Genomic DNA, 12,207 nt, shown 5'->3' on the forward strand with positions numbered 1-12,207 from the left:
TTCTAGGTGTCACTTTTCCCTTACTTCCCTTCCCATCATAGGTAGCTACAGGTAGCCCTTAGTAATAGGTAGCCAGACGTACCCTCAATATTAAGTAGCTAGAGGTGCTCTGAAGAATTAGGTAGCTAGCAGAACCTCAGTATTAAGTAGCTAGAGGTGCCCCTGACTGAAGGGAGATCTCGTCATAATACAGAGAGCAGGGTGAGTAACCTCTCATTTACACTCTCATCAGGACTCTGCATAGGGAAGGAGGGAGACGCTCGAGGAGGGGAGTGTCCTGTCCTCACTACCACGTGTACCCCTGGGGCGTGTATGGAGCTTAGCAGGCAGATAAACACCCTCCTACTACTCAATAAATTGAGACCAGGTAATGATCTGTAGCTTTAATGAGCTGAAGTAAGTTGGTGTGAAACTGTAAACAAATAACAGAAAGGATGCAATAAGTACATGAACTGAAAATATACATATCACATATCAGCATACGATAGTGTAGTACATACAGGAACATGGCTGCATGGTTAGCTGACTAGGCCTCACTATACAGTTGAACTACTAACTAGCTGCCTACACAGAAATAACACATAATACATGGCTACAGCTAGTACTAGTCATGCAGATTCATAGAAAACAGTAAGAAAGAATTCCTTACCGGCTATGCAGCCTTTAGTAGAAGCATGGACAGGATTCCTCAGAGCATGTGAAAATGGCAGCTTCTAGCAAGACTACTTCCCTCTTGTCTGATACATGAGGTCACAGAGGAGGAGGAGTAACAGGAAGGCTGAACTAAACTGAGAACAATGTAATAGAGTGGTCAGTAGGTGGCGCTGTCCTACCTCATTCTAACACAGGATAAATCCTGTATGGATTAGCACCCATTTTAATGAAAGATGTCTGCAAGACATGACACTCCCCGTCTGGTATCAACAGATACCACTATCATTAAGTAGAGGATAATAGCAGGATGAGTTCACACACTGGTCTGAGAAACAATTTGGTCTCCTGCTGTCTGCAGACCTTTACTTCTACTTTGCGGACATTTCCGTCCTCACTTGGAAACGTCTTGGTGACAAGCCCTAGAGGCCACTCATTTCTCTGCAATTGGCAGTCTTTTAGAAGAACAACATCTCCAGGTTTCAGGTTGGGCCTGACTGTCTGCCACTTGTTCCGTGGTTGCAAAGTAGAGATATACTGTTTCTTCCATCTGTCCCAAAATGTGTCAGCAAGGCACTGCACTTGTTTCCATTGGCGCTTGTACATGTCTTTAGTGCTGAACTCACCAAGAGGAGGACTCACTTTCCCAGTCTTTTGGGTAAGGAGGGTTGCAGGAGTGAGAAGGAATGGTTCTTCTGGATCACTAAGAACTGGAGTCAGAGGTCTAGAATTGATGATAGCTGTGACTTCAGCCATGAAGGTTACCAGGCTCTCGTGAGTGAGTCTTGCAGTTCCTACTTGTAGAAAGATGGAATCCAAGATTCTTCGGGCTATGCCGATCATCCTTTCCCAAGCTCCACCCATGTGAGAGGAGTGAGGTGGGTTGAAAGTCCAAGTGCAGTCCTGATCACTCAGGTATCTTTCCACAATCTTGGCATCAATATTGGAAGAGATCTGTAGTTCTTTAGCAGCTCCAATGAAATTGGTGCCTCTGTCAGATCGAATATGCTTCACAGGACCTCTGATTGCAATAAAACGTCTAAGGGCGTTGATAAAGCTTGAAGTATCCATAGATTCGATGACTTCAATGTGAACAGCTCTGATGGTCATACAGGTGAATATGACTGCCCAGCGTTTACTGTTTGCTTGACCTCCTCTAGTTTGACGTGCTGTGACAGACCAAGGCCCAAATACATCAAGTCCAATGTTGGTGAAAGGAGGATCCATACTGAGTCTATCAGCAGGCAGATTAGCCATCTTCTGTGTTTGAAGCATACCACGAAGTTTACGGCATGTGATGCAACTGAAGATGATGCTACTCACACATCTCTTTCCCCCGACTATCCACAATCCAGCAGTATGTAAAGCTCCTTCTGTAAAGAGTCTTCCTTGATGCTTGACTTGAATGTGGTAGTGTTGTACAATTAATGTTGTAACATGATGATGACTAGGAATTATTAGAGGATTTCTTTCATCAGGCTCCAAACTTGCATGCTTAAGATGACCTCCTACTCTCAGTAGACCGTCCTTGTCAAGGAACGGGTCAAGTTTCTTTAAAGAGCTGTCTTTAGGGATAGACTTGCTGTTAGTGATATAGTCAATCTCTTTGGCATAGATTTCATGCTGTACGGTGCGAATGATGACGTTCTTGGAGTGCTGGAGTTCTGCTATGGTGTAAACCTCTTGACAGTGATGCCAACCTTTGCACTTCCTAGCATCATTAGAATTGGGTTCTTGAAAAGATCGGGCTATGTGAGCTAGACAGGTAATGGCTCTAACAAGTGATTTCCAGGTAGAGAATCTCTTGAAGCGATGAAATCCAAAGGACTTGAAGAGTGTCACTGTGTGAAGTGCAGACACTTGTGGACGGATTTCAGTGTCTGAGTCTTCATCCACTAGTTCAAACATGTTGTTCTGGTGAACTGCTGGAGTGGAATTACACAAGAATGCAGGACCCGTGAACCAAGTTGTATTCTTGAGATGACTTGCTGCAACAGCTCTTGTAGCGTGGTCTGCAGGATTACTGTCGGTGGGCACATAGTGCCACTGTTCTGGACGGGTAGATTTCCTAATCCGCAGCACCCTGTTGTTGACATAAACATAGAATCGTCTGGACTCGTTATAGATGTAGCCTAAGACTACTTTGCTGTCTGTGTAGAATTCAGCTTTTTTAAGGTCAATGTCAATCTCGGATGTGATTAGCTCAGCCATTTCAACAGCTAGGACTGCTGCGCAAAGTTCAAGTCTGGGTATCGTGTGCTCAGGCTGTGGTGCAAGTTTTGCTTTGCCCATGACAAAGCCAATGTGGCATTGTCCTTTAGTGTCTATGGTTCTAAGATAGGCAACAGCAGATATGGCTTTAACCGAAGCATCAGAAAATACACAAAGTGTATGATCTTGGACATCTGTAGATGGCACAGGAGCATATGTGCGTGCAACTTTAAGGCTAGACAGAGCTGTTAGAGAGTTACTCCATTCTACCCACAGATTCTTCTTGTCAGGGGGCAATGGAACATCCCAGTCAGTAGTTTCACGGGTTAAATCTCTGAGCAAGGCCCTACCCTGGATAGTGACAGGAGCCGCGAATCCCAAAGGGTCATACAGGCTGTTGATTGCAGATAGGACACCTCTGCGAGTGAAAGGTTTCTCTTCCTTGCTAACTTGAAAGGTGAAGGTGTCAGATTTTAAGTCCCAGAGAAGTCCAAGGCTACGTTGGACTGGTAAAGCTTCTGACCCCAGATCCAAGTCCCTTAGGTCATTAGAATGATCTTCAGAAGGGAAGGCTTCCATAACTTCTTTGCTGTTTGAAGCAATCTTGTGAAGTCTCAAGTTGGAGCAGGCAAGCATGTCTTGGGCTCTTTTGAGGAGACTAATTGCAGAGTCATTGGAAGGTAATGATTTCAAACAGTCATCTACATAGAAGTCTCTTTCTACAAACTGTCTTGTGTCCGACCCATATTCTCTCTCTCCTTCTTGAGCAGAACGTCTGAGTCCATAGATAGAAACTGCAGGTGAGGGGCTGTTCCCAAAGATGTGTACTCTCATGCGGTACTCTATGATGTCCTCTGAAGGGTCATTGTCTTTAAACCAGAGGAATCTGAGGAAGTTTCTATCCTTCTCCTTAACAAGGAAGCAATGAAACATCTGTTGGATGTCGGCAATCAGAGCGACAGTGTCCTTGCGGAAACGGAGGAGTACCCCCAGTAGCTTGTTGTTCAGGTCAGGGCCTGTCAGGAGCACATCGTTTAGGGAGATGCCTTCAAATTTGGCGCTAGAGTCAAACACTACTCTGATCTGACCCGGCTTCTTTGGATGGTATACTCCGAAAATTGGCAGGTACCAGCATTCTTCTGGACCTTTAAGGGGTGGGGCAATCTCTGCATGATTGTTCTCAAATATTTTCTGCATGAAAGAAAAGAAGTGTTCTCTCATTTCTGGCTTTCTTTGGAAGTTACGTCTGAGAGAAGAGAAACGTTTAAGCACTTGTACTTTGTTGTTAGGTAGGCGTCTGCTCTGAGTTCTGAAAGGAAGGGGTGCAACCCAACTGTTAGTGCTGTCCTTTACAAAGTCTCGTTCCATTATTTCCAAGAACTTCTTGTCTTCAATAGATAGTGCCACCCGATTATCATCTTTTGACCTCTGGAAGACTGTGCACCCTAAGTGGTCTTGGTCACTATCACAGGCATCATTGTCACTAGAGACATCTGTGAAGGGACAAGGTAGATGGGAGGCACACGGTAGCTCCTTTATGAGAAAGTTGTTGACACATGGTTGGAAAAGTGAGGGGCGTCCACTTGCAAGTGTACTTGTGAACATACTATGAACTGAATCTGGCTTGTGCACACGCCCTAGGCAGACCTCTCCTATTATGACCCATCCTAGGTCTAGCTTCTGAGCATAAGGAGCATCGTGGGAACCATCTATTTGTTTTCTCACTTTATGGATTCGTAGGATATCCCTCCCAAGTAGCAAGATTATCTTAGCCTGTGGATCAAGTTCTGGGATCAGGTGGGCTATACGCTTCAAGTGTGCATGATGTAATGCGACATCTGGAGTAGGAATTTCAGATCTATGATCAGGAATCTGATTGCACTCTATTAGAGTTGGTAAGGGCAAGCAGATGCTTCCATCTATAGCTTCGATCTGGAAGCCGGATGCTCTTCTCCCCGCCGTCTCCACAATTCCTGCACAAGTCCTTAGTGAGTATGGAGAGCTGGGGCCTTTAACGTTGAATATATCAAAGAAGGTTGAGTGGGCTAGAGACCCATTGCTTTGATCATCTAGAATGGCATACATTTTGACTGCTTTGTCCCTTTGTTCTGCTGGGTAGACTCGGACTAGACACATTTTGGAGCAGGATCTTCCACCTGTGGTTCCTTTGCAGACCTCTGTACACTGAGGAGTAACCTCTAATGTAGCTGTAGGAGTGTCACCCTCCTCCCCGCCATGCTCGGTGCTGCTGTGAGTATGTTGTAAAGTCCACGGAGCTGGTCCAGGATGTAATGCTGTGTTGTGATCTGTGCTATCACATTCTTTACAATTTTCACTAAACTTGCAGTTTTTGGCAAAGTGAGTGGTGGATGAGCAGCACTTATAGCGGATGCTATTTTCTCTAAGGAAGGATTTACGTTCCTCAATGGGTTTCTCTCTAAAGCCTCTACATTTCAGCAGAGAATGTGGCCTTCGGTGTATAGGACACTGCTTACCAGGGTCTCTAACTTTATTTGCTGCATGAGGGGAGGCAGCAAACCTGTGGGGAGCGTCTGAGGGAGACAGCTCAGTCTTGTGAACTGCCACTAAAGCTTTGTGTGAAGGCAGACCTGGAACAGAAGTACATGTTAGTGTAAAATCAAAACTAGGATCATTTCTCATCTTAGCCTGATCACGTATAAAGTCTACAAACACAGAAAATGGAGGAAATGAAACATGGTGTTTTTTCTTATAGTTAGAACCACATTTAACCCACTCATTTTGTAAGCCAGGGGTTAACTTCTGTACTATGAGGTTAACACCTCTGGCAGTGTCAAAGTATGCAAGTCCTGACAGATCACCTTCAGATTTGGCTACCTGAAGTTCCATTAACAAGTCACTAAGTTCCCTGAGTTTCTGCAAGCCTTTGGAAGCTATTTTAGGGAAATCTTCTATCCTCTTAAACAAAGAATTTTCTATAGCCTCCACTGAACCGTAACATTCATCAAGTCTGTCCCAAACCATTTTTAGTCCAGCTGCTGGGTTTCTTATGTTAATGGACCTGATTCTTTTTACATGCTCAGCAGATGCAGTCCCTAGCCACTTAGCTAAGAGGTCCATCTCCTCGCTAGGGGACAGTTCAACATCTTTAATAGTGTTCTTAAAGGAAGACCGCCAGGCCCTATAACTCTCAGGGTGATCATCAAACTTCACAAGTCCCTTGGCAACCAGCTCACGCCGTGTGAGGAACTTAACAATGTCCATGCTGGTTTGAGCAGGAGCAGGGAAAGTTGGTGGTGTGTTGCCATAGTGAGAAAGTGGTGTGTAATCATACCTGTCAGTAGTCTCTCATTTTGGTCGAAATGTCTCATACCTATTTGGCGTGTAAGGAGAAGTTCCTGGTACGTTATGTGCCGGCTGAAGTTCCTGACGTGGCGACAGGTGCTCTGAAATCAGTTCATTTTCTATATTGACTTCTGGCTTGCTGGCTGGAGACTTATTCTGGACTTCTGTGTGTGCTGTGAAGTGAGTTTGATGAGATCTGTCGATGAGGTCTCGTTGAACATCTTCCACTGACAGGAAAGAGTCGATCATTCTGGAATGTCGATGGACATAATCTGAAGTGCGCTGCAGGGGATCCTGATGGGCGAGATCAAGGCTGGGTGGCCTGCTGTGCCTTTCGTCGTCTGGATGGACGAGTGCTTCTAAGGCTTCTGCTTTGGCAATAGCTGCAGCAGCTTCTTTCTGTGCTGAGAGCTTCTCTAGTGCTGCTTGTTGTTTTGCTCTCTCAGCTTCAAACGCAGCTTGTTGTCTTGTCTTCTCAGCTTGATATGCATCTTCTTGTGTCGCCTTCGTCATAATACAGAGAGCAGGGTGAGTAACCTCTCATTTACACTCTCATCAGGACTCTGCATAGGGAAGGAGGGAGACGCTCGAGGAGGGGAGTGTCCTGTCCTCACTACCACGTGTACCCCTGGGGCGTGTATGGAGCTTAGCAGGCAGATAAACACCCTCCTACTACTCAATAAATTGAGACCAGGTAATGATCTGTAGCTTTAATGAGCTGAAGTAAGTTGGTGTGAAACTGTAAACAAATAACAGAAAGGATGCAATAAGTACATGAACTGAAAATATACATATCACATATCAGCATACAATAGTGTAGTACATACAGGAACATGGCTGCATGGTTGGCTGACTAGGCCTCACTATACAGTTGAACTACTAACTAGCTGCCTACACAGAAATAACACATAATACATGGCTACAGCTAGTACTAGTCATGCAGATTCATAGAAAACAGTAAGACTTACCGGCTATGCAGCCTTTAGTAGAAGCATGGACAGGATTCCTCAGAGCATGTGAAAATGGCAGCTTCTAGCAAGACTACTTCTCTCTTGTCTGATACATGAGGTCACAGAGGAGGAGGAGTAACAGGAAGGCTGAACTAAACTGAGAACAATGTAATAGAGTGGTCAGTAGGTGGCGCTGTCCTACCTCATTCTAACACAGGATAAATCCTGTATGGATTAGCACCCATTTTAATGAAAGATGTCTGCAAGACATGACAGGGATTGAGCCACCCTTCAACCATCAGGTGCCTGTAGGCACGTGCCTACAGTGCCTTATGGTAAATCCGGCCCTGAGTTGCAGGAAAAGGGAAAACTGATGCAACATTGACAAGACAGGACAGGAACGGACCGATGTCCGTACAGATTTATATGTGAACCAAGCCTTCATTGCTGAACACTTTGCTGTGCTTGCAGTTTTCCCTCCCTGCCACCAGTAGGAGAGCAGCTTTCACCTTATGGAGCTTTGTAGTCAATGAGAGAAAGACTTACCTCAGAGAGTAAAGGGAAAGTGCTAGAACTGTGAGGAGGCTGAAGGGAGAGAGCTTGGAGTAGAGGAAAGCAGACAGTGCTGGAGGCATACTTAAAGGACACCCTAAGCGAAAATAAACTATTGTATCTATCTTCCATCTCCTAAAAATGACGTTTTACGATGTTCCACAGTTTTATTTTATGTTTAAATCTACTTTTTAAGTTTTACCTGTTTTATTGTTTTTGTTCAATGACACATTTATTGAGGTATGCCAGAGCTAAAATCTATGAACTATTCACCCTTTTTATCTCTTTCCTGCTCTCAGAAGCCATTTTCTGCTAGAAAAGTGTTTTATAGTTGGGATTTCTTATCAGTGAGGGTCACACTGTAGTCACTTCCTGTCTGAGTCAGGACTGAGTCAGCCACTTACATACCTGATATTTAACTCTTTCAGGCAGATGAATAAAAAAAAAGCAACACAGCATAGTTATTTGTGTGCTAGGCACTGTATATACCCATGTCTATCTCATCATGTCACATGTCACCTCAGGTATCCTTTAATAAAAAGGCGCCTGGAAATTTCGGCACCAGGAAAGCCAAGGTTAGAATATCTGTACATTTACTGATATACTACTGTTAAAGTGTAACCCTACCCTCACACATAACCCGCTGAACTCCTACTTCCCCCCTACAAACACACACAGACCTGATTCCAAACCCTAACCACCACCTATAACTTGGGCACCCACATTTCTTCACAATGACGCTAGCAGAAGGAAAATGAGGGATAACACTCACCTAATCGCCACTTCCTGAGTTGCCACAGGGCTTCACGTGACATTCATTCAGGACGTGCCAGCCAGTAGCGTCCCTACCATAGGGCGGCAGAGGGCGCCCCGCACCGGGTGTCGGGCGCCCCAGGGGGTGTCATCAGGCCTCCCACAGAGGCCTGTGCAATGTGCAGGACAGGAGGGGGAAGCAGCACGGAAAGGAGGGGTGGCGGGGAAAGCGGCGGGGAGGGGGGCCGGACCCACCACCTCCCTCACCTGGGTCCCCTCCTTCTGGCGCTTCCCCCTCCTAATTAGCAGCAGCGGGCAGCAGCGGGCAAGAGGACTTACTCACCTCCTTCCTGCGTTCCAGGCGATGGCAAATAGCGTCATCGTCCCGTGACGCTGGTCTCCGCCTTCTCCACCGCTCACTGTGCTTCCTGATTGGCGGAAGCACAGTGAGCAATAGAGAAGTCGGAGACCAGCGTCGCGTGAGGATGACGCTATGCGCCGCCGGTATCGCCAGGAGCAGGTGAGTGAGTCTTCTTCGCCGCTGCTGCCCGCTGCTGCTAATTAGGAGGGGGAAGCGCCAGAAGGAGGGGGACCCAGGTGAGGGAGGTGGGGGGTCCTGCCCCCCTCCCCGCCACCCCTCCTTCCAGGCTTTCCTCACACTGGGGGCAACTAAACTAGCTATACTGGGGGCAATTATACGAGCTATTCTGGGGGCAATTATACGAGCTATTCTGGGGGCAATTATACTAGCTATTCTGGGGGCAACTGTACTGGCTATACTGGGGGCAACTAAACTAGCTATACTGGGGGCAACTAAACTAGCTATACTGGGGGGCAGCTGAACTGGGGGCAGCTATACTAGCTATACTGGGGGCAACTAAAATAGCTATACTGGGGGCAGCTATACTGGGGGCAGCTATACTAGCTATACTGGGGGCAGCTATACTAGCTATACTGGGGGCAGCTATACTGGGGGCAACTATACTAGCTATACTGGGGGCAGCTATACTAGCTATACTGGGGGCAGCTATACTAGCTATACTGGGGGCAGCTATACTAGCTATACTGGGGGCAGCTATACTGGGGGGCAGCTATACTAGCTATACTGGGGGCAGCTATACTGGGGGCAGCTATACTAGCTATACTGGGGGCAGCTATACTGGGGGCAACTATACTAGCTATACTGGGGGCAACTATACTAGCTATACTGGGGGGGAGCTATACTAGCTATACTGGGGGGCAGATATACTAGCTATACTGGGGGCAGCTATACTAGCTATACTGGGGGCAACTAAACTAGCTATACTGGGGGCAGCTATACTAGCTATACTGGGGGCAACTAAACTAGCTATTCTGGGGGCAGCTATACTAGCTATACTGGGGGCAACTATACTAGCTATACTGGGGGCAACTAAACTAGCTATACTGGGGGCAGCTATACTAGCTATACTGGGGGCAGCTATACAGGGGGCAAATATACTAGCTATACAGGGGGCAAATATACTAGCTATACAGGGGGCAAATATACTAGCTATACTGGGGGCAACTATACTAGCTATACTGGAGGGCAGCTGTACGGGGGCCACTATACTAGCTACACTGGGGGCAGCAACACTACCTACATTGGGGAATGCAGCTATGCTGCCTATCCTGGGGGCAACTATACTAGCTATATTGGGGCAACTATACTACCTTCACTGGGGGCAACTAGCTACCTATACAGGGGGCAACTGCTAGCTACCTATCAGGGGCGTAGCAATAGGGGTTGCAGAGGTTGCGACCGCATCGGGGCCCTTGAGCCAGAGGGGCCCCGAAGGGCCCTCCTTCAACTACAGTATTAGCTCTCTATTGGTTCTGTGCTCATAATAATCACTTCTATAGATACTTTGAATAGTGGTAATCATTAACAAGCTGTCCCCCTTCCCTTTCTTGCCCCTCTGACACTGTAGTTCCCATTGGCAGGTTTTGGTGCGCCGTATCAATTGTTACTATAGAGTGCTTGGGGGGCCCATTGTAAAACTTGCATCGGGGCCCTTAGCTCCTTAGCTACGCCACTGCTACCTATACTGGGGGCAGTGGCAGCACCGGGGGGGGGGGGTGTTTTTGGTGCTGAAGCACCTCTTAAAATTCTCCAAGCACCCACCAGCGTGAACTGACTTTCGGCATATAATAGATGCCGTATCAGTTCACCGCAGCGGCAGAGCAGGGCTATAGTAAAATGTCCGAAGCCCTGCTCTGGAGACTTTGGGAGTTGCTGGCTGCAGAGAATCGTGGGAGCTGCGCACTGGACGGAGGCCGGAACAGGAGCTCTGCTGCAGGTGAGTGAATGTTGTTTTTTTTTAAATTTATATTAGCAGCCAGGGGTAGCGTTTATGTTCTGGCCAGGTCTGCTACACGATTGAAGTGTTTTGTGGACAGGTCTGCCACACGATTGCATGTATTTTCTGGTCAAATCTGCTACATGATTGCATGTATTTTCTGGGCAAATCTGCCGACATGATTGCATGTATTTTCTGGGCAAATCTGCCGACATGATTGCATGTATTTTCTGGGCAAATCTGCCGACATGATTGCATGTATTTTCTGGGCAAATCTGCCGACATGATTGCATGTATTTTCTGGGCAAATCTGCCGACATGATTGCATGTATTTTCTGGACAAATCTGCCAACATGATTGCATGTATTTTCTGGGCAAATCTGCCGACATGATTAAACGTATTCTCTGGGCAAATCTGCAGACATGATTGCATGTATTTTCTGGGCAAATCTGCCGACATGATTGAACGTATTCTCTGGGCAAATCTGCACACATTGCGTGTATTTTCTTCAGAAAACCTGCACAATTATGTGAATTTTCTGGGGAAAGGGTCACCAAAACTTGGGTCCACTGTCTTTGCATTGCACTTTTAAAGGGAACCTGAGGTGAGAATAATATTGAGGCTGCCATATTTATCTCCTTTTAAGCAATACCAGTTGCCTGGCTGCCGTGCTGGTCCTCTGCCTCTAATTCTTTCAACCACAGACCCTGAACAAGCATGCTTGTTTCTGGTGTGATTCAGTTCACTACTGCAGCCAAATAGATTAGCAGGGCAACTAGTATTGTTTAAAAGGAAATAAATATGGCAGCCTCCATATCACTCTCACCCGGGTTCACGTCAAATTACAGTTAGCTCCGCCCTCATCCGGTCATGGCCACGCCCATTTTTGCCCCTTTACCTTTTTTTTGGGGGGGGGGTGTCTTATAATACCCAGCACCGGGTGTCAAATGCCCTAGGTACGCCACTGGTGCCAGCGTGTAATAGGCGTGCAATACCCCAGCATGTAATACCTTGGCACGTCCTGACGATGTCTCAAGTGACGCCCTGTGGCCATGGAGACCCGACACAGGAAGCACCAATTAGGTGAGTGTTAACCCTCAGTTTCCTTCTGCTCAGGACTCTGCAGGAGAGAGGAGGAATCCTGCCACCTAGTGGCGGGCCAGATTTACAGGCGTGGGCCGTACTTTGCCCTATGCTGGCATAGTGGATAGCACACTATACAGCACTGCACAGCCCTATCGTCACAATGCACAAATAAATAATTGTGAAATTGATATCGAGGAGAAAAATAGAGGCACTGAGCTTGCAAAAGATATACCTTTAATCCACGGTGGGAAGACACATCAGGGTATACAGTGGGGGTGAGGGAGGCCTGACAGCTGTTTCGCTTTAAAACAAAGCTTCCTCAGAGGCCAAAGAAAAGAACTTTTGAATAGCTTTGGAATAT

The 12,207-nt window shown here is 46.7% G+C and overlaps 1 protein-coding gene across 1 annotated transcript; it reads right to left on the reverse strand.

The window, feature by feature from the left end:
- Positions 1 to 309: 309 nt before the first annotated feature.
- Positions 310 to 6,779, reverse strand: LOC137529368 (uncharacterized). Its single transcript, XM_068251221.1, has 2 exons — positions 650 to 6,779; positions 310 to 412 (listed from the first exon to the last, which is right to left on the reverse strand). The coding sequence occupies exon 1, from the start codon at positions 6,103 to 6,105 to the stop codon at positions 940 to 942; it is 5,166 nt and encodes a 1,721-aa protein (XP_068107322.1). The 5' UTR covers positions 6,106 to 6,779; the 3' UTR covers positions 310 to 412; positions 650 to 939.
- Positions 6,780 to 12,207: the final 5,428 nt, after the last annotated feature.

Source organism: Hyperolius riggenbachi, chromosome 1 (genome assembly GCF_040937935.1).
Source record: "Hyperolius riggenbachi isolate aHypRig1 chromosome 1, aHypRig1.pri, whole genome shotgun sequence".
NCBI classification, from domain to species: domain Eukaryota; kingdom Metazoa; phylum Chordata; class Amphibia; order Anura; family Hyperoliidae; genus Hyperolius; species Hyperolius riggenbachi.